The sequence below is a fragment of the Echiichthys vipera genome (genome assembly GCF_963691815.1).
Source record: "Echiichthys vipera genome assembly, chromosome: 4".
NCBI lineage: Eukaryota > Metazoa > Chordata > Actinopteri > Perciformes > Trachinidae > Echiichthys > Echiichthys vipera.
In genome coordinates, this window is record NC_139829.1 from 6,296,121 (window position 1) to 6,316,842 (window position 20,722).

At 41.2% G+C, this 20,722-nt stretch overlaps 1 protein-coding gene across 2 annotated transcripts in view; it reads left to right on the top strand.

Annotated features, from left to right (window-relative positions):
• fras1 (Fraser extracellular matrix complex subunit 1) overlaps nt 1-20,722 on the top strand; it is a 310,210-nt gene that overhangs the window by 102,654 nt on the left and 186,834 nt on the right. For both annotated transcript variants that reach the window (XM_083913052.1, XM_083913053.1), the window contains exons 9-11: nt 3,886-4,077; nt 7,055-7,144; nt 12,032-12,179. In XM_083913052.1, the coding sequence (XP_083769178.1) occupies nt 3,886-4,077; nt 7,055-7,144; nt 12,032-12,179 (430 nt within the window). The remainder of the gene's footprint in view (nt 1-3,885; nt 4,078-7,054; nt 7,145-12,031; nt 12,180-20,722) is intronic.

Sequence of the window (20,722 nt, forward strand, 5' to 3'; positions counted from 1 at the left end):
CTGTGCAGGAACTCCTGTAAGTGAAGTCGGAGACTTAAATAAAACAAAAATAGACTAAAAATAACTAATAGAAAAAAGAGTTAAAGTAGTCGTTGCAAAGCAGTAAAAGAACAATGGACCCAAAAGTAAATTATATCATATGCAAGTTTAAAATGTACAAAAGTTTGGGCGCATTTGAGATCCTTACAGAAGCTAAATGCAGCTTCACTGTTTGTTTGGTTGTGACTGGAGGCGACCAGCTGACTAAAGATCTAAAGGCCCAACTGAGTTTATATTCTTAAAGTATATCAAAAATGTATTTTAGCCTTAAGCCAGAAAGTAATTATAAACTAGCAGCAGCAGTTTAAAATCTCTCCTTTACTGAAGTGGAGGACAGCAGAAGTGATGTGCTCCTGGTTCTTGTGATAAGGAAACTGAAGCCACAAGCAGAAATGTGTTGTTGCTGGAGTTCTGACCCATTCAGACTTTTTCCCTCCTCTGCGCACCATGGAAAGATGTAGAGTTTTGCCAGAAAATCCGTTCTGAATGTGCTGCAGTTGTTTAAGGGCCTTTGTCTTTGTGTTCTTGCTCGTGCTCGCTGTAACGTCACTGGCGTCCACAAGATTCTTGTCACCCGCGTAGCTTTCCCCGTGTCGTCTCACCAGGTCAGTTTTAGGACTTGTTGTGCTGCTGCTGTACTTCATAGCTGTTCTACAGGCGTCAATGAACACCTTTTAAATATAAACAAACATGAAAGAAAGACAGTAAAGGACAATATACACCCATAAAACTAAAAACAGCAGATTAACGGGACAGTGTGATCACGCCCTTCACACTGTCCTCCCGGACCGAGACCCGGACTTTAGGGTACTTGTCCCCCCTCCCTCTCCCCCCCGCGCCCCAGCCCCGTTTGTACTCACACTACCAGGGCCTTGGCCAATACTTCTTGCTGTCCATACGCCTTCAAGCCGTAACACGTCACACGCATTGATCGCGTGTGTGGCTTTGTTTACAAATCTTTCCATAGACCTCAGAGTTTTTGTGCGTCTTGTCGACTGTTTTTGAATCTTTTCATCGACCAAATCTGCAGTAAACACTCCACCTCCGCACCACACCAACGTGAACCTTTCACCGCCATTGTTGTTGTTGTTAAATGTCCGCGCATGGTCCGTCCTTCTATTTACATGTCAGAACAGGCGGACATAACGCTACTGCCGTAGGGCTCGTGCGCGTGCACGTGCGCACGCTCGTGCTCGTACATGTGCAAACGGCTCCGCTAAAGCCCACCTCTTTCAAGCGGGCCGTGGACGGTCCACTGGCCGCAGTTGAGCGCGGAGCGGGTGCGCTCACACTACTTAAAGGTACTAGACTTTAGCTGAAAAACCGGTTTTGGCCGCGGCCAAAAGGACAGTGTGAGCACGCTGTAAGGGGCCGTCCATACGAATGAGGGCATAGGCCTTTCATCCACACGTAACCGCAGTTGTGGGCTCCTGAAACCAGAGCTTTTTGTAACCGGAGTCCAGTGTGAACTTTTTGGAAAAGTCAGTTTTCAGCCGTCATGTGTGGACGGGAAAACTGAGGAAAACCGCTATTTCATGTCGACATTATTTGACGTCACACTGTGCGACAGTAAACAGTCAGTTGTATCCATGGAGACATGTGGAGCGGTCTAGACATGACCAGCTGATGGAGTTCCTGTTATGGAAGACCTAGCCAAAATACTGCTGCCAACTTATCAGCACTTTGTGTAAGTCTCATACAACTACCACATTTTTCTCAATTTTGCCGCTTATAAATTCATGAGTGACAGTGAGAAGTAACTCAACTTCACTGTCAGTCCACACGAAGGAATCTGCCCAGCCTCGGTCCAACATTGTTTTTTTTCAGGTATGAATTTTTCCAGCCTTGCGATTGGCTAAAATGGCCTTCCTGTGAGGAGTGCTATGAACACCTACAGCTTTGGCATGTGCATGACACTGTTTGAGGTGGATTTTGCGGTTTCATGTGGACGGAGATATTTTTAATCAAACCGGTGGTGTGGATGGGAATTTGTTTTTAACTGGGGGCCATAAAAAGTTCGGTTTCAAAAATACCCGTGTTCATGTTGACTAGGCCTAAGACAATTAACTAACAAAAATATGATGTTCTCTTAGGTTTGGAAGTCTAAATGTGGTATTTTTGACCATTTTTATTAATTATCAAGTGGTAAAAAAACATTAAAATGTAGAACCAAATTTGTGTAGCAACCTAAAAATTGCTGCAACAGCTTATGAGACATAATAGAGCATGAGTATGGGAATCATGAACTCACAGCATAATGTTATAAGCCTTTATACACTTTCACAATTTATTCTAATTCAATCATTAATTATTCATTTTTACTTTCTGATTTATGACTAGAAGAACTTAACACAGTTCTGAGCCCCATCTCAAATTGATTCAAATTAATCTTCAGGTTTCCAGCTTTCAGAGGATGTACATCACTTCTCTGTGTGTGGCATCTACTGTTGACCCCCTACTCCGCCATCCACCCTCAACACTCAAAAAAGACTGCAAATAAGCTGTATACATAATTCAGTTCATTTCAGATCATCGGTGCTCCACAAGAGGGAATTATTTTTGCAGGAAAGCAGCATAAAAACAATAAAAACACAATAAAACAAGTAATTAAAGTTACAATTTAGGAAAAAGAATGCATGTGATGAAAGAACTGTCCTGGGATCTGAGAGGCAGAAAAAAAGAATATTGTAGTAGATTTTTCGGAAATCTACAATATAAAAGACCAGAGAGTATCAAGCTTTTACTCCTGATTTCAGTTTTGTTTTATAAAAATCACACAATTTACACCATTTCTGTTAAATACTGAACACACAAATGGATCAAAAGCATAGAGGTCAGAACTTTTATGCTCTCATCAAACACATAAAGAGGGAACACCTGCCTCATCAGGCTTCCTGCTGTTACTGTGAAGCCAGTGGAAACATTTTTTAAGTACTTTGCTCTTTCACTTTCACTTTTCATTAAAAAACTTTACCTCAAACTTAAAGTAAAAATATTCTCAGCTCTCGGCCCATTCCCTCCACTGATGATAAAAGCAGCACCGCAAAGAGACAATCCCAGTGGACTCAAAAGCCTCAAAACCACCTCTCTGAAATAAGCAGATACAAGGAGAAAAAAGCTGAGCTAATAACTGCTCTGTTCTGTTAATAAACGGATAGACTTTGAACACCGTGCCTAAACTTCTAGAGGAAAAAGAAATTCCAGAGTCACATGAACCGTCTTCATGAGATTCAGAGAATCTCACATTCTCAGCTGTGGAAGAGTCACATCTGCAGCGTCAGTAAATCTACACCTCTCAGCACTTTCAAATAAAGTCATAAGATATTTCTGCTCCTAAGTGCCTTGTGTGTTTCCCCTTAATAATGCAACACACACTCTCTGTTTCATCCTCTTATCTCTCTCTCTCTCTCTCTCTCTCTCTCTCTCTCTCTCTCTCTCTCTCTCTCTCTCTCTCTCTCTCTATCTCTCTCTGCTCAAACATACAAACAAAAAAACGCTTTTTCTCTGAGCTCCTCATCTTGTCTCACAGCTCAGTTTGAGTTCCTTCATCTGTACTGTCAACATTTTCTCATCAAGTGGTTCACACGATCTTAAAGAAACATACACACAACAGTATGTGTGATATCTTATGAAATATGACGCTGTGAAACATAATAGAGACACAAACAAGGGTTCCTTGGATGGAAGTCCTGTGTTTTGGGACCCATTCACCACCCGACCCCCCTCCCTACGTGGATTTTGGTGCTCCTGCAGTATTTTCATAGGTAAATGTAGAAAGAGAGAATAAAGACAGCCTGGTACTGTACATGAAAACTAAACAAAACTTACTGTGCTGCTTCTTTGCAGGGTCAGACCAAAGTGAAGCGTGCTGGTCAGTGCTGTGACGAATGCGCCGCCGCCAAGGGAAGCTGCCTATACGAGGGCGCAGTGCGTTACCATGGAGACATGTGGAACGGCGCGGGCTGCGAGTTCTGCACCTGCAGCCGGGGTCAGGTCCTCTGCCAGAGAGCAGAGTGTGGTCGTGTTGAATGCCCGCAGGTGAGCCTGAAAGAAATAAAGTCTTTATTAGAAACCAAAGAGCAAGAGTAGCCTCATATTTGGGAAGTAGTTTGGATACAAACATTTCCCCCGGGGGCATAACTACCCTCTAGGGCTGGGAAGGACTCATTGGTTAGATCAAATGTTATATAGTCGAGCCAGAGAGCTAAAAAGATGATCCTCGATAAACCTTGGTTTTAAACTTTATGTTACATGGCATTACTGTCATTCAGCAACACATATGTGGTAATATGAATAAAATATTCACATCAGATTTTCTGCAACATTTCAGTTACAATGTGCTTGTAATTATCCTTTTTATCACAATATTATGATTTCACTGAAAGATGATAAATGATCATATTGAATTATCACTGTTAGATAACTAAAGACTGATGAAGACTTTTAGATCATCATTAGATATAACCTGACTCCTCCAGATAGAAACTCTTGTTTGGAGATCTTTTGGGAAGGGGCGAAAATACTGGTTGCTGATTGGATAAACCATCTGTCACCAACATACGGGCCAAATCAGCCAATCAGATCAGCGAAGCATATGACGTTCTAACAGCGTCGAAGCAAAGCTCAGAAAGTAAACAGCATGTGGGTAAAGGATATTTTCCCTTTGTGTAACATGAATTTATGGATCAAACACACAATTTCAGGTGCCCGGACTATATTCAACAGAAGGATCCAGAGAAAAAAACGTTTGCTCCATAGCTGTGCTCATCTCTCCTGTGGAAGCCTCCATGTTGTTTACACTGAACAGTCTCTTCTCGTTGCGTCACACTTAAATCCGCCTCAAAACCAACACTGATTGGTTTGGTAGCTTGGCAACCTTCTCCAAATTTTCTCCGTAGCACGTTACCAGACTGATCTGTGAGTGAAATACAATGGAGCTAAGAGATCAGGATGGTCTCACAAGGCTACCTTAGATATGCATTATCAATGCAATAATGGTAAATAAATAAAATGGCTACTAATGTACTATTTTTTTTATATTTACTATTTTGAGTTTGTCCTTTGTCCTTGAGTCTTCCGGTTTAAACTAAAGTGAGATTAGATTCCACTATTTCTGAATGCAGAGCAGCTATTTTAGCTAAGTAAAACTCTCTTCTTTTTTTTATTTTTTATTTTTTTAGAAAGAGCCAGTTTAATCATTTGGCTGCAAAATGTTTGGTGCAAAACAAATTAGAACTCCACATTATTCAGTTTAAATCAGCACTAAATGACACAAAGACCTATTTTCCACGTGATAATACACACACACACACACACACACACACACACACACACACACACACACACACACACACACACACACACACACACAGAGTATATGCTTTATTTACTTGCTTCTTTATTGAAACATTTCCTGCTCTCAACTTTTCGACCCAACTTCTCTTGACCCCAAAATGCAACATGTCAGCACCCAGAAATCCCATTTCCTGGCTTTCAAACGGGTTACTAAAAAGTTAATGGAAGATGTCACTGTTACTTTGTTCACAGTTTCCTATGGTCGGTGTAATTTGCTGCAGTGAAATGTACCAGTTCACAAGGTCTGATGTAACTGTCTTCATCTGTATTTAGGAGACTGGGAGGGATGGGAGAATTGGGTGATCATTTGTGGTAACCAGGTGGGCTGCTTCCATCACACGTAATTCACTCAGTTAAGATGAAATAAATTGGAGGCAAGATGAAACTGTAATGATCTGTGTGGAGGCTGGGCACAGCTGCAGAAGAATCACAGGGGTTAAGTGAACTTGCAGTACAATTTCAGGTCTAGAGCCTGTCTGTAGACACACAGAAATTAGACGTACTGCACCTACGTCAAGCTGACATCACTCTCAGAAAACTTCACCAGAATGCATCACAGCTTTAACTCAATATCCCCATGTCAAATCCGCCTCGAATGACCATGCCAGGATTGTCAGGGGTGGCCTTCATATAGGACGTTGAACGTGGGAGTATTTGAGGCCCAAACAAACAAACAAAGCTCTTCCGATGTTCCCATAGTTACTTTTATCCCTTAAAAAGGTCCGCTTTGAGCTCGCCGCTGCCTTGACTCAACACCTCTTACAATGTTTTCTTACATCTAGCAGATTTAATAATACTACTTTATTATCCCCTGCCACGACCAAATAAGCCCCCATTAATCACGCTGTACAATGATAATTACAGCTGGTAAGTGTCATTAGCCCTAAGCAGTGTAATTGGCATTTGTCCAGCTCTGAATTGAGCAAGGTCACTCTGCTAAGAAGATCAGAGTCATGCAGCTCTCAACCTCTGCGTGTGTGTGTGTGTGTGCGTGTTGGAGTGCAGAATGAATAAGAGGAGGTTATGGGTTTAATGAGATGAGTGGATCAATAGGCAGAGAAAGGCACTGGTAGTAGGGTGAAAATGACCTGTCATGGTCCTGAAAGGAAGGCTCAGCATCAGAAAATTGCATCAGTGGCGTGTTGCCATTGTAATGTTCAAAGCATATAACCCTGATTTAGATATTTTTCAATTTTCATTCTTATTAAAGGATTGCAAGGTCCATAGGCTGAGCAGATTGGGAATTTAAAAGCCTAACAAAATCAAAATTCTATAATAATGCTACTATTAATAATAATACTATTATAATACTATAAAATATTTTGGAAATCAGGGCAGATTCCCAACTCTTGCAATATTCACATCATGAAGATATAAGGTTTCACCCAAGAGATTTGTGGCAATGATATGAAAACCTAAAACATTGACATGACAGATAAATACTTAGATATTAGATATATTTGCTGTTTTATTGTGCTGAATATGAACCACACATGATCCGCAGTTCCCGAGTATAAAAACTACAGCTTTTGGATTAAGAATATGGATAGTGTTGACTCCCTGTAGCTCTACAAACTTCTCTTGCACTGTATGATGATCTCTTATTATAAGGGTTTTCCCGGTAGTTTTAAATTAAAATGTACACTTTTTTTTCTTTTAGGGATCAGAGCTCATTCACGTGCCGGGAAAGTGCTGTCCGGAGTGTTCCTCTGTGAAACCGTCCTGTTTGTACGAGGGGAAATCCTACAAGGTATTTCACTTTGAGTGTGTGTTTGCACATGAGCTCGGGAGGAAAATTGCAAAATCAAGCAAGAAATCCAAAGTGTGTGGGTGACACAAAGACACCACAGGGCTTCTGCAAACTCTCTATTCTCATAAGTGAAAAAAAGAAGTGGCATAAAGTCTCACTGCAGAGGAGGCTGCTACACACACAAACAATTACATCAATATAAAGCTGCTTAGAAATATATAAATAAAAACACTGAGTTTGAAAGTTGCAGTTGAGTTAATGTTTGTTTTAGGAAAAACCTATTAGAAAAGTTTGGGCTGTTAGGCCTGTAACAAAACAATTATTATTCTGCTGTCAACTTCATTATTCATAGGTTAGTCCAGAATGCAACTGCTTTAATTCTTTGACATTTCCAGCCAAGGAGGGAAGTTCATTAAATGCTGCAGGACAGTCAGCCAAGGCTGATGCTTGGAGCAAGTGTACAGAGAGCTTTTATCCTTTTCCAATCTCCCCGAGGAATTCATCTTATCAGGAGTAAACAAAGATGGATACTGCATACTTATTCTGCACACATCCATACGTGCATTTCTCTTCTCCAGTGTTTTTGAAAAGGTTAGAGCAGCAGGTCTGTGATGAGATTATGACTGGTTTAACTTCTCAAGTGACTCAAACCACAGCGGGGAAGGTTAATAAGCAATAGTAAAATATGTTTACCTTTCAGATGATTTAGAAGCACATTAATAAGCTAACAATAGAGCTGGGGTATTCAGCCATGTTGCGAGCCCTTGCACACCGCTTCATTGATTTTAAGCACACAGAGACAATGAACACAAATCAGAAAAAAAGCCTTGACCTAGTCTGGACTTGGCCTGAAGTCTGGACTCAAGTACGGAGACTAGAGAATCCTCTCCGCATGACCTTTAAACAGTGAAATACTGACAGACCGGTAACTACGGAGATTTGATGGAACAGATTCTATCTGGCTAATGTTAGCTAACATCAGCCCTCACAGATATTGGGTAACGTTACCCAGACACTTGACAAGTCAACATTAACATAACATTTTTCATATTAAAACTGAAAATATACAATGAACACAGACAAGTCATTTGAGTCATCAAGTCACAACCATAGACTGCATAAAAAAGTGGAAGTAGCCGTCGAGGTCCGTTCTCTCAACTTGATCCAATGGTCCTTTCTTTGAGTTTATGATAAATATGGTAAATGATGAGGGATCAGTGTTTGGTCCCTATGTTCTTCAACAATTATACAACCTCACTCAACAGTTTCAGATGAGATACAGACACAGAAGGCTGCAGATCTCTCTCTGTCTCTCTTTCTCTCTCTGTCTCTCTTTGTCTCTCTGTCTCTCTTTGTCTCTCTCTCTCCCTCTCTCTCTCTCTCTCCCTCTCTCTCTCTCCCTCTCTCTCTCCCTCTCTCTCTCTCTCTCTCCCTCTCTCTCTCTCCCTCTCTCTCTCTCTCTCCCTCTCTCTCTCTCTCTCTCTCTCTCACCCTCTCTCTCTCTCTCTCTCTCATCTCTCTCTCTCTCCTCTCTCTCTCTCTCTCTCTCCCTCTCTCTCTCTCTCTCTCTCTCTCTCAGGGCCTCAGGTTTTGTGCTCCTCTGATAAAATCCTTGGATACGAGTGGTTTGTGAATGGCTGTCTTGCTCTAAAAACGAGCTCATGAGGCTTGTTATTTTTCTGTCAGTCAGAAAAGTTTTGATTGGGTTCTGTGATCCGAAGTCTCCGTCCTTGTCTGCGAACTTTGGGACCTGCTGCCATCGGATTGTTTATGATTTATGAAACCACCTCAGTTTTTGCTGTGTTTTTGTGAGTGATGTTCCTGCTGTTTGACTGACTGCCAGTCCTCCGTGGGCCCCTGTCAGTAAAAGTCTACTTTGAAAAGAGACGTGACTGTCAGGCTTCTTTATATTTCTGACACATTCAGCTTAATGATTCATCTTCAAAGTTCTGATTTTTGCACATTCTGTCCTTCCCCTGAAAATATATGCATTTATTCAATATAACGTTGGTTTTCATTTATTTACAAAGCTCCTAAACAAGCTACCAAAATTCATGACTTCACTGATACGACTGCACCATGCTCCGGCTGCGAGGCGTCCGTTGGAGTTTACACTTTACAGATTGCCTCTTCAATGTTATCAGGTTCCCTATTAGCATGGGGCCAAATAGGCGCCACTGTCACGTCTTGTCGGTAAACTGTTCTGACTCCTGTGACTCTGCTGCTGTTGTACAACACAGACACTTTCAACCTGACTGGACGATTTGTGAATTAAAGTTATGGTAGATTGCTCTCAGTGTTTTAATCCGTCTGTATGACGGATGGGCTTTTGATTTTTCCAGTCATGTGACCTTTTATCTTAAAGGATGACTTCAGCGGTGGAAACATTGATATGTATTGAAAGTGATCTGTATATTTAGTAGAGATGCACCGATCCATTTTTTTCCGATCCAGTGAAGGCATCAGGCTTGACATAAACATTTAGCCTTGTTAAATAAAGGTAACAAATTAACACAGATATACTGTCAATGTACTTAAGACTCTTTATTAACAAAACAGAAAATGTACATCAGCAGCAAAAATAAATATATAACACTTCCATGTAAAGTGCACTACAAACAAATATTTTAAAAATGTAATATAAAACATAGCAGCTGCCTGAAACCCAACAAACAATGGCTTAAATAACTTGTTGTGTATGATATTACAGTTTTTCTCAATTGCTAAAACACTAAACCCTGTTGTCTGAACCAATTTCCTCTGTTGCCTGAACCCACTGATTGAATCAATCACTCTTTTGGCAAAACCATGAGCACTTTTCACCTGTTTAGACACAACTTACCAACACATTTTCATTGTGATGCACATGTGCTGCATAATGGTGAGCACAGGTGGCAAAAGTCAAACACAATTAAAGCACAGTTGTCACTACTTGAACACAACAACTCAAAATTGATAACACTTGTGGCTAATGATGTGAGGGAATATATAAAGCCAGTTCAAAGAGCACTGATTTGTGAGGCACTACAATGGATAGAAATCTAAGAGGAAGAGTTTGTGTGAGAGGAGGTCGAGGAGGTCAAGGTGGTCAAGGTGGTCAGCGAAGACAAAGAACAGTAATATCTGATGAAATCAGAGCTACTGTGATTGACCATGTTCTTGTCCATGGTATGAGCATGAGGGAGGCCGGACAAAGTGTACAACCAAACATCGCTAGATTCACTGTGTCCACCATAATCCGAAGATTTAGAGAAGAGAACAGGTAATTATCTTTTTTGACATTATAGTAAAGTATGTCAATGTTGAGAGCAAATTACTGTATGACATATTACAGTATATACTGTACCACAGTATACTGTAAGTAAATATATGTTTCAGTACATCACTGTGCCAATGTACTGTAGTATTGTAATGGAGGGTTAGTCTAACTGTCTGTAGGCCTAGTATTCCATGTATATCTTTTGTAACTGCATGTTCTCTTTTTGTAGAACTGAAAGACTGTCACATAAGGGTGTGAGGACAGGTATGTTCTCCCCACACCAAGAGACCCTTATTGTTGATATGGTCCGTGAGGACAATGCCGAACTGTACACAAGTGGCAAATGCATACGGTTTCTGTTTGTTTTGAACAAATAATATGTGTACTGTAAATGCAAAAGATCTTTGTTTTTTGTACTGTACAAGTGCTACATGTTAATGCACAAGATTTCTGGGTTTTTTTTGTGTAAAGTGCTAAATGCAAGTTTTTTTGTTTTGCAACATGCATTCAGCTTCATGTCCTGAGCATTGTGTTTTCTATTTTTCTATGTAGTGTTTAGTGGCTGCTCAGTAGTGTTTTTAATTTTGATTGACTTGGGGCACGATTTGACAACAAAGTTCAGTTTTGGGCACAGATTGAACTGTTTTGAGGTGAAAGTTTGGTTTTGCAAGAAGAGTCTGAGGTTTTGTGAATGTAGCTTGAAAATTGGGGTTTGTGTTCACAGTTTAGAGAAAAGGAGAGAAGCTTTCAAGAAATGTGTCTTAGCAATCGAGAAAAACTGTAATAAAAAAAGAAATGACTGGACCGGAATACTGGATCGGCCTCCTTCTCCTATGCAGCTGCTCGTCACAATATTGCGGCTCGTATAGGTAGCCACGAACATCCGATTCAAGCATCAGATTTTCAAACGCCCCTTCTTCCATTTCATAGTGATTACCTTCCGCCATGTTTGATTACTTTCTACAAGGTACAAACATGGACGCACAGAGTTTCTGCAGGTTGCGGCCCACCCACCAAGTAAAGTCCTACCCACTGATCTGTGATAGGTCTGAAGTGTGACTGGGTTTCACCCCCTATAGGCAGGTTTAAAAAATTAGGAAATAGAGCTTGTAGTTTTAGAGCCAGTCTCTCTCAGACTTCAGATTGACGATGATGCAAAAAGGTTGATTTTTATGTCATCATGACTCTGAAGTTTGAGAGATAGATACAGCTCTCTCCCGTCTCAGGGGAAAGATGCAGGACCATTCAAAGATATGACTTGGTTTCTAACCATACAAAGCTTAATGCAAATGGGTGAAGAATCCCTTTAATGTTTCTGCAATTAATTATCTTAATTAGGAATTGTTTTAACCAACACTGATTATCCGTCTTATGTTTTATTATAGTTCTTCTTGTTATTGTTTTTATTGTTATTTTGTCTTTCTGTTGCCTAATGTAATCCGGGCATAGCTGAAAACGAGGCTCCACCCCTCAGTGTATTCCTGAGAAGTAAATAAAGATTCAGTCCCAGTTGCACCATGCAAATAATTGGACCTCTGCATTCACCAGGTCCAGGTCGAATAAACTATTCCCCCTCTCTCTCCTCTACTTTTATCCCCCATCCCTCTACTTTTCCTCTCATCTTTCAGGACCTGGCTCATTGGACTGATAGCAGTTGCCGGGAGTGTGAATGCCGTGATGCCCAGGCGACATGTTACCTGCGCTCCTGCCCCACCTGTCCACTGGGCACTCTGGCCGTCAGCCAGGAGGGCCGATGCTGCCCCGATTGTCGCCAAGGTACGTTGTGTGTCTGGCCACGTCCCCCTGCTCTATCAAACACTGTTAGTTTTTTACATCTCCCTCTGCACACATTGTACAGGATCAACTGTGTCGGTGCCTGTTGGTGTTCAGTTAATTCTTCATAGACCTGTTTTTGTAGTCGACTCATTCTGAAAAGTTCTGAGGCCTTGTGAATCATCTTTAAGGTTCAACTGTCACTCTCACTGTTGTATCCGTGATATTCAGAGCGTTGTTTGGGATGAAGTTGTAACTGTAGGCTCGTCTCATTAACCACACTGACCTGGAAATGTTCTACTCAATCAAAGAAGTGTTTACAATACAACTAACTAGAAAAAAAAGTATGTAAACGTCATACTGCCTCTATTTTCGCTGCTGAACCACATTGTTTTTTGTTGCTGCAGCGTTGCACTTTAGCGTTTTCACCCCTGTGGGTGTACCAGTTGTTATCTCTGCATTTACTTTGATTGATTCCTCTCTGCGCGATTGTTTGTTGTTGGTACAAAACATAACGACGTCCTCTCTCTTCCATTCTGCAGGATTTGACACTCCATGGTTTCAGTGGAAATAACTGCATGCCATATTGTCTGTCAAGATTCATTAAATATGAAAAATACCCTTCAAGCATGTCAAAACGTGTTAGTCAGGGTGTTTTTGCACACGTTGTCCCCTGTAAAATTCTATTTAAAGTTCCCATATGTTAAAACATTTCTCTGTCTGTATTGATTATAAAGTGGGTGGAGGTGCTCTATTAATACTGTAAAAATATCAAAATACAGAATTCACAGAGAAATGCACAGCCCGTAGTTTCACAATTTGAGACATGTATATTCAGACAGTATGAGGAAAATCATGTGTATTTTGAACATTAAAGCATGCAAAGAAGTATGACCCTGAAACATTAGCATAATATGTCCCCTTTAACATAAAAAAAGTTATCATCTGGTCATATAGATCCGCTAAATGATCTGAAACATGGATCCCTTTCCCTAAACAGCAGCTGCTGCAGTGTTTTCGTTAGAAAAGGTATATTATGTCTCCTGCTCTCGTTTTTTAAATTTGTTGCAACGTCTACTCTCGATATATAAATAAACTTTACTTAAATACTGAGTATGTAAATGAGAAGCTGGTGGGATAATTACAGGAGAGAGAGGCACAAAGACAGAGTGAGATCTTTTTAGATATGCGAGGCAGTGAGGAGGAGGACAAAATCCAACTTGTCCTTGGGGAGGTGGGCAGTGGCCAAGCTGCTCGGTATGTTTCAGCATGCCATGGCCTGAGGACAGAGACCTGAGCAGTCACACAGAGTCAATATTAATGATCCTCTCTATATCACTGCTTTTAACTGTCATTCAAACGTTTATTTACGCTCTACGCTCATATTTACATTCAGTTCTACACATTAACATCAACTTCCAACTCTTATGTAAAAGGAAATGATGTGCTTTTAGATTCCCAGGTCCATTTTGTTGTTTGATGTGTTTTCTTTGTGTTTTTCAAACAGAAATCATTATTGGAAGTCGAGATATTTCCTGTGCAGTTTTGAAAGAGCAGAATGGTACACTACTGTAAAAAAAACATGAAAAATTAAAAACTTTCCGAACACAGTGCTGCTCCTCACCTCCCTGGGGAATCGAAGTTACATGAGATGAAAAATGACTTTGACTTTGTTTGACAATTTTCCATGGCAGCATACAGTATATACACCTATTTAACTATTAATGAGTGTAAAAAATAAATGCTTTTAGTTAACCTGACTCTGCCAGATGGATGGATTCGCATGATTCTCATCTGTCTTTCACCAACATACGGGCAAAATCAACCAATCAGATCAATGAAGTGTGTCACGTACTAACAGCGTCAAGGAAAAACAACATGTCGGTAAAAGATATTTGCTGTTTTTGTACCACAAATTTACAGATAAAAGACACAATTTCAGGTGCCCGTTCCATATTCCAACAGAAGGATCCAAGAGAAAAAATCATTTACAAGTGGCTCTCTCCATAGGCAAGGCAAGGCAAGGCAAGGCAGCTTTATTTGTATAGCACTTTTCATACACAAGGCAGACTCAAAGTGCTTCACAGCACAACATGTCATGAATTCAAATGCATTACAGGAAGACAAAGAGAATAAAAACATAGACAATAATCAAAACAGTGCGGACGTTAGAAGTGCCAAGATTTAGCAGAAAGCTAAGGTGAACATAAAAGTTTTCAGTCTAGTTTTAAAAGTGGTCAGAGTGGGTGAAAGTCTCAAATCTTCAGGAAGTTTATTCCAGCTGTTTGTTGCATAATGACTGAAAGATGCTTTCCCTTGATTTGAGTTTACTCTGCGAACCACTAACAGATTGGTCTCAGAGGATCTTAGTGATCTAGAAGGCTTATGTAGTGGGAGCATATCAGTGATATACCTCGGCCCTAGACCATGAAGTGATTTATATGTGAGCAGGAAGATTTTGAAATCAATTCTCTGACGTACAGGAAGCCAGTGTAATGATTTAAGAATTGGTGTAATGTGCTCACATTTTCTGGTCTTTGTTAGAACTCTAGCAGCAGCGTTCTGAACGAGCTGTAGCTGCCTGACAGTTTTTTTGGGAAGACCTGCAAGGAGACCGTTACAGTAGTCTAGCCTACTGGTTATAAAGGCATGGACAAGTGTTTCTAAGTCTTGAGCTGACATGAGCCCTCTAAGTCTTGTTACATTTTTAAGGTGATAGTAGGCCGATTTTGTTACTGATTTGATGTGACTGTCGAAATGTAAATCAGAATCCATAATAACCCCAAGATTTCTGGCTTTATTTGAGGTTTTCAGGGACAGTGATTGAAGGTGTTGGATGACTTTAGACCTTTCTTTCTTAGCACCAAAAACAATTATCTCAGTTTTATCCTCATTTAGTTGAAGGAAATTTTGGCACATCCAGTGTTTGACCTGCTCAATGCACTGGCACAGTAGATCTATGGGGCGATAGTCATTTGGTGATAGCGCTACATAGATTTGGGTGTCATCGGCATAGCAATGGTGGTCAATGTTATTATTTTGCATGATTTGTCCTAGTGGGAGCATATAGATATTAAATAAAGTCGGCCCCAAGATTGAACCTTGGGGGACTCCACACGTTACGTTGGTTTGTTCTGATACAAAGTCGCCAATGGAAACAAAATAGTTCCTATCTTGTAGATATGACTTGAACCAGTTTAGGACTGTGCCTGAGAGCCCCACCCAGTTTTCCAACCTGTCCAAAAGTATTGAGTGGTCGACAGTGTCAAATGCAGCACTGAGGTCCAATAGCATTAATACTGAAGTTTTGCCAGAGTCTGTGTTAAGACGGATGTCATTTATAACTTTAATAAGGGCCGTCTCTGTGCTATGAAAAGGTCTAAATCCTGACTGGAGGTTGTTGTGGCAGCCAGTAGAAGCCAAGAAGTGAGTTAGTTGTTGGAGTACAACTTTCTCAATTATTTTACTTATGAATGGTAGATTTGAAATTGGTCTGTAGTTGTTGATAATAGAGGCATCTAGGCTCCGCTTTTTTAGAAGAGGTTTAATGACTGCAGTTTTGAAGGCCTTTGGGAAATTGCCCGATTGAATAGAGTTATTAACTATTTGCAATACGTCTGTTGATAGGCAGTCAAAAACATTCTTAAAGAAGTTGGTAGGTAAAGCATCGAGACAGCAGGTGGTTGGCTTTAGATCCGTCACTGTTTCCACTAGAGTTTTAGAGTCTATGGCATTAAAGCTTGCCATCATTGCTGTGTTATTTTGGCCTAAACGGGGTGGTGATCCAACTTTTTTGTTTGAGATATTGATGGCACGTCTGATGCCTTCAATTTTATTAGTATAAAAGAATGCAAACTCATTGCATTTCTGTGTGGAATGGAGTTCGGCTGGTATTTGTGTTGGGGGGTTGGTCAGTCTGTCGACAGTTGCAAATAGGGTTTTGGCCTTATTAGTGTTGCTGTTTATGATATTGGAGAAGAATGTTTCTCTAGCACTTTTTAAGACTAAATTGTAGGCCTGGAGCCTCTCTTTATAGATGTCATGGTGAATATGAAGTTTTGTATTTCGCCAGATTCGTTCAGCCTTCCTGCACTCTCTTCTCTGGGCTGTTACAACAGCAGCTTTTCTCCAGGGTGCCTTTTGCTTACCAGAAATCGTTTTAACTGTAACCGGTGCAATGACATCTAAGATATTCACAATTTTGGAATTAAAGTTGTTTACAAGATCATCAGCATGGCATGGGTTTAGAGGTGGTAGCGAGGAGATGGCATTTTTAAAGAGTACATTAGCATGTTCATTGATGTAGCGCTTTTTGACATTCTTTGATTCTGTTTGTGTCTCCGGAATTAAAGAAATATTAAAGAAAACACAGAAGTGATCAGACAATGAAAGATCAGTCACAAGAACATCAGAAACATTGAGACCTTTTGTGATAATCAGGTCCAGGGTGTGTCCTTTACAATGAGTAGCCTCTTTCACATGTTGAGACAGGTCAAATGTATCTAAAATAGTAAAAAGTTCCTTTGCACCCTTGCCATTCGAATCGTCAATATGAAAATTAAAGTCACCAGTTATAACTAGGCAGTCAAAGTCAGTGGAGATACTAGACAATAATTCGGTAAAATCATCGAAAAAATTTGCTGAGTATTTAGGTGGCCTGTAAATAATTAACAGAAGAATTTTGGGAGAGCATTTCAACACAGCACACAGGTATTCGAATGATGTAAAATCACCAAGTGACATCTGTTTCCCCTGAAATATGTTTTTAAATATAGCAGCAACCCCTCCCCCCCTTTTCCCAGATCTACATACATCAATAAAGTTATAGTTGGGGGGTGATGTCTCGATCAGAATGCTTGCACTGTTATATTGCTCCAGCCATGTTTCAGTTAAAAACATAAAATCAAGTTTGGAAGTAGTAATAAAATCGTTGACTAAAAATGATTTGTTATTCAGAGACCTAACATTGAGCAGACCCATCCTGATGGTGTTATTGACAGGCTTCGATGTTGACTTTGATTTGGAGAGGATAGGAATGAGATTGTTCAGGTTAGCAGGGTGTCTACGTTTCCCAATGTTCACTCTCTCGGTCGTCACAACAGGAATGCAGAAGGTGCCAAGCTTTGACGTAGGCAGCCTTGGGCCCAGCTGATAATGTGGTCTACTGCTGAACCCTGTTTTGTATCAATAATATTCAGGACTGCTGTCAGGGCGGGGCGGGGGTGGCCATGAGGGGGGGGAGGAGGAGTGGGCAGCGTCAGAGCTGGAATGAACTACTGGAAGTGGACGTTGAGGGAGTAGAGGGGGTTTACGTAAGGGGGGCGGAGTAGGGCTGAGGGTTTGTGAAGCACACTTTCGTGGAGGGGGGGGGGGGGGGAGGTGGGAGGGAGGTGCCACTGAGATAACGCTGAGGGGGGGATCGCTGAGGTCGGTCAAGGGGAGTAAAAATAGGAGTAGGGCGGGGAGTGGGTGGGGGTAGCTCCCGGAACTCCAAAGGGGATAAGGGGGGAGAAAGGCTTACTTGAGGAAGGGAGAAGGATGGAGACCTGGATTTAGGCTTGGGGGGTGTGGGGGAGGGATCTTCACGCCCATTTGAAATGAAAGGGGAGGTAGAGGGGGATGGACACGTCTCCTCTTTGCTCCGGTGTCTCTCATGGTCAGCGCTCTCCTTTTGCAATGGCGGTCCTCCTTCGACGTTCATGATAAGCTGTGTTGTGTCTGTCTTTTCCGTTGGTTCCTCTTGTCTGTTGTCCTTGGCAGTGATGATAGATGGATGACGCAGGAAGTAAGACATGTTGGTCATGAAAAGCTTTACTCCCAGCTTATTTAGACAAAGTCCGTCTGCCTTAAAAAGATGCCTGCGGTCCCAGAAAAAGCTAAAATTGTCAATAAAATGCATCGAACTAGCAAGAAAAACGCTGGAGAGCCACTCATTCAGCGAGTAAAGTCGACTGAATCTCTCAGCTCCTCTCCTGATTGGGGGTAGAGGACCACTGATAAACACCTCAGCATTCACAGCGCTGACTGTTTCAAAGAGTTTATTGAAGTGCTCTCTCAGCTCACTTGATTGTTGTTTTTCAATGTCATTAAAACCAATGTGCAGAATGATATTTTTCACATTTGGGTGTGCAGCCACAATATCCAGGATTCTTTTTTCCAAGTCAGACACCGTATCCTTCGGAAAGCAGAGTACTTTGGTGTTATTATTGCTTTTCATATCTTTTACAGAAAAGTCACCCACAATCAGATTTTCAGGCCCACTTGTTAGCTTTCTCGGTGGTTTTAAGTTAGCAGGTCTTACCCTTCTGCGTGGTGATGGTGGGTTATTCAGGCAATCAGAGGGGGATCCATTGCCCGACAACAGTGGAGCAAACCTGTTCTTTAGTTGAACACTTGCTTGCTGGGGAAGTTTCTTGGTACTTTTCCTCTTCTCAGCTGTCCGCTGCTGTGTCCTCCGTGGCATGGGAGTTGATGAAGCGCTATGCCTGGATAGAGATGGTAGCGCAGGCCAACCGGTCAGATCAGAGATATCGGGGCGCTGGGTCCTCCCGGTTATCCGTTCTCCCTTGTCGCAGGGAGGTGGTCTTCTCTTTGGCTTTGCCCCAAGTGTGTTCCAGGGAGGATTTTCGCTGGTAGATTTATTACCCTGTACAGGGACCTCCCGTTTCCTCGTAGCTTCATCGTTGCTAGTTAGCTGGGCTCTGGCCTGCCCCTGTCCACTGTTTTCAGTCAGTGCTAGGGTGGTATTGTTGTCACAATATCCATTCACTTCTATAAATACTTCTAACCGATTAATTTTTGTTTCCAGCAGCAAAATCTTCTGTAGTAGTTTGTGATAATCTTCCTTAGAGAAGGGAGGCATCTTCTGGTGATTACCTTTAGCACTGTAGCACAGGCTCAGGCTTATCTTGAATGGTAGGCCTCCCTGCCTAGCGTTGAGGAAGTCGTAAAAATATTGAAAAATGCCTCTGTTATCTAAAAGAAATATAATCCCACTGGTTTTGTAAGTATCCAGGAGCTGTTGCTCTTTGTTTCTTATTGAGGAGAAGCAAATAGTAGCAGATAGTAGCAAAAAATGCAAGCAAAGGCGAGAGCAAGCAGAAAAGCGTCCGCACTGTAGCAAAGCAGTAGTGTAGTAGCGCTCATCTCATCCACCAAAGCCGCCATGTTGTTTACACTGAACAGTCGCTTCTCGTTTCGTCACATTTAAATCCGCCTTAAAACCAACACTGATTGGTTCAGTTTCTTGGCAAACTTCTCCAAATTGTCTCTGTCGCACGTTGCTAGACTGATCTGCAAGTAAAATACAATGGAGCGATCAGGATGGTCTCATGAGGCTAGCATTTAGTATGATACATTGTAACTGTAATGATGAGCTCAGTCCAAGTAGGTACAAATGTATTGTTTTGGGATCTTTCCATTTCCTTTGAACCTGTTTCAACAGGATATTGTAAGTGTGAACGTGAGTGTGAATGGTTGTCTGTGTTTGTTTGTCTCTATGTGTACCCTGTCTTATGCCTACTGTCAGCTGGGTTTGGCTCCAGCCCCCCCGCGACCCCGATAGGGACAAGCGGTTGAAGAAGATGATGATGATGGATGGATGTCATTTCATTCTGTTTAAAACCAGTACTATGCACAGTTGCAGATAAAGATTAGGCTACACAAATAGAATACATATTATTCTATTTGTGGAATTAAGCCTCTTTCACACATAGTTCTTGGCAAATTAACCTCACAATGTTCTGGTATTTAGCAGCATTTTTCCTGGAATGTTATGAGGTCTTGAGGTGAGAAGTTGGCGGTGCAGATTCCCCTGACTATCGATCCCTGCTCCAATTCACAAATGACCCAATACAGGGAAGACATTTCCATGTGTAGCTTTCACAAGTGGCTGCGTAGGATGGTTTCCGACTGTGATCCAAATATTTCCGATAACTCCAGAGCATTGTTCAGTCCAAAAGTCAAAACTGATTGGAAAAAGATAGATGTTACTGTTCCCAAGATTCACAGTGAGACGGGGTATTTTTGCACAGATTGATACCTTCAAATTCTACTTAAAGGTCCCATATTGTAAATTTGGGCCCCTTTGGGAACTATTCTAGCCTTGCACACTGTTTAAACGGGGCAGTCTAGTAGCTCTAATAGTGTTAGCAGCTCTAACACTGTTCTAGTAAATCACTGAAGTAGTTATAAAATACAAAGATCATATTGATTTAACTCATTTAATCTGATGAATCACTATTCAAATTGAGGATTTTAATTCAGGGGTCATAAAATATGATGCCAGACATTCAAAGCATCATTCCAAAACCTCAATAGAATATTTAAATGTTCAAAAACATTTGGTTACAGCCCTGACCACAAATGAAGAAATAAAAAAATGCTCTCAAAGCCATTAAATTATGGCTCCAAGCTAATTTCCTTCTGTAAACCACACAGTCACATCACAGCACGTCTGTGTCACCTCCCTCCTTAGAAAAAAAGAAGCTGATCCATCTGTTATATTGAGTGAAAATGGGAACAGAGACTGGCAGCAATTATAACCA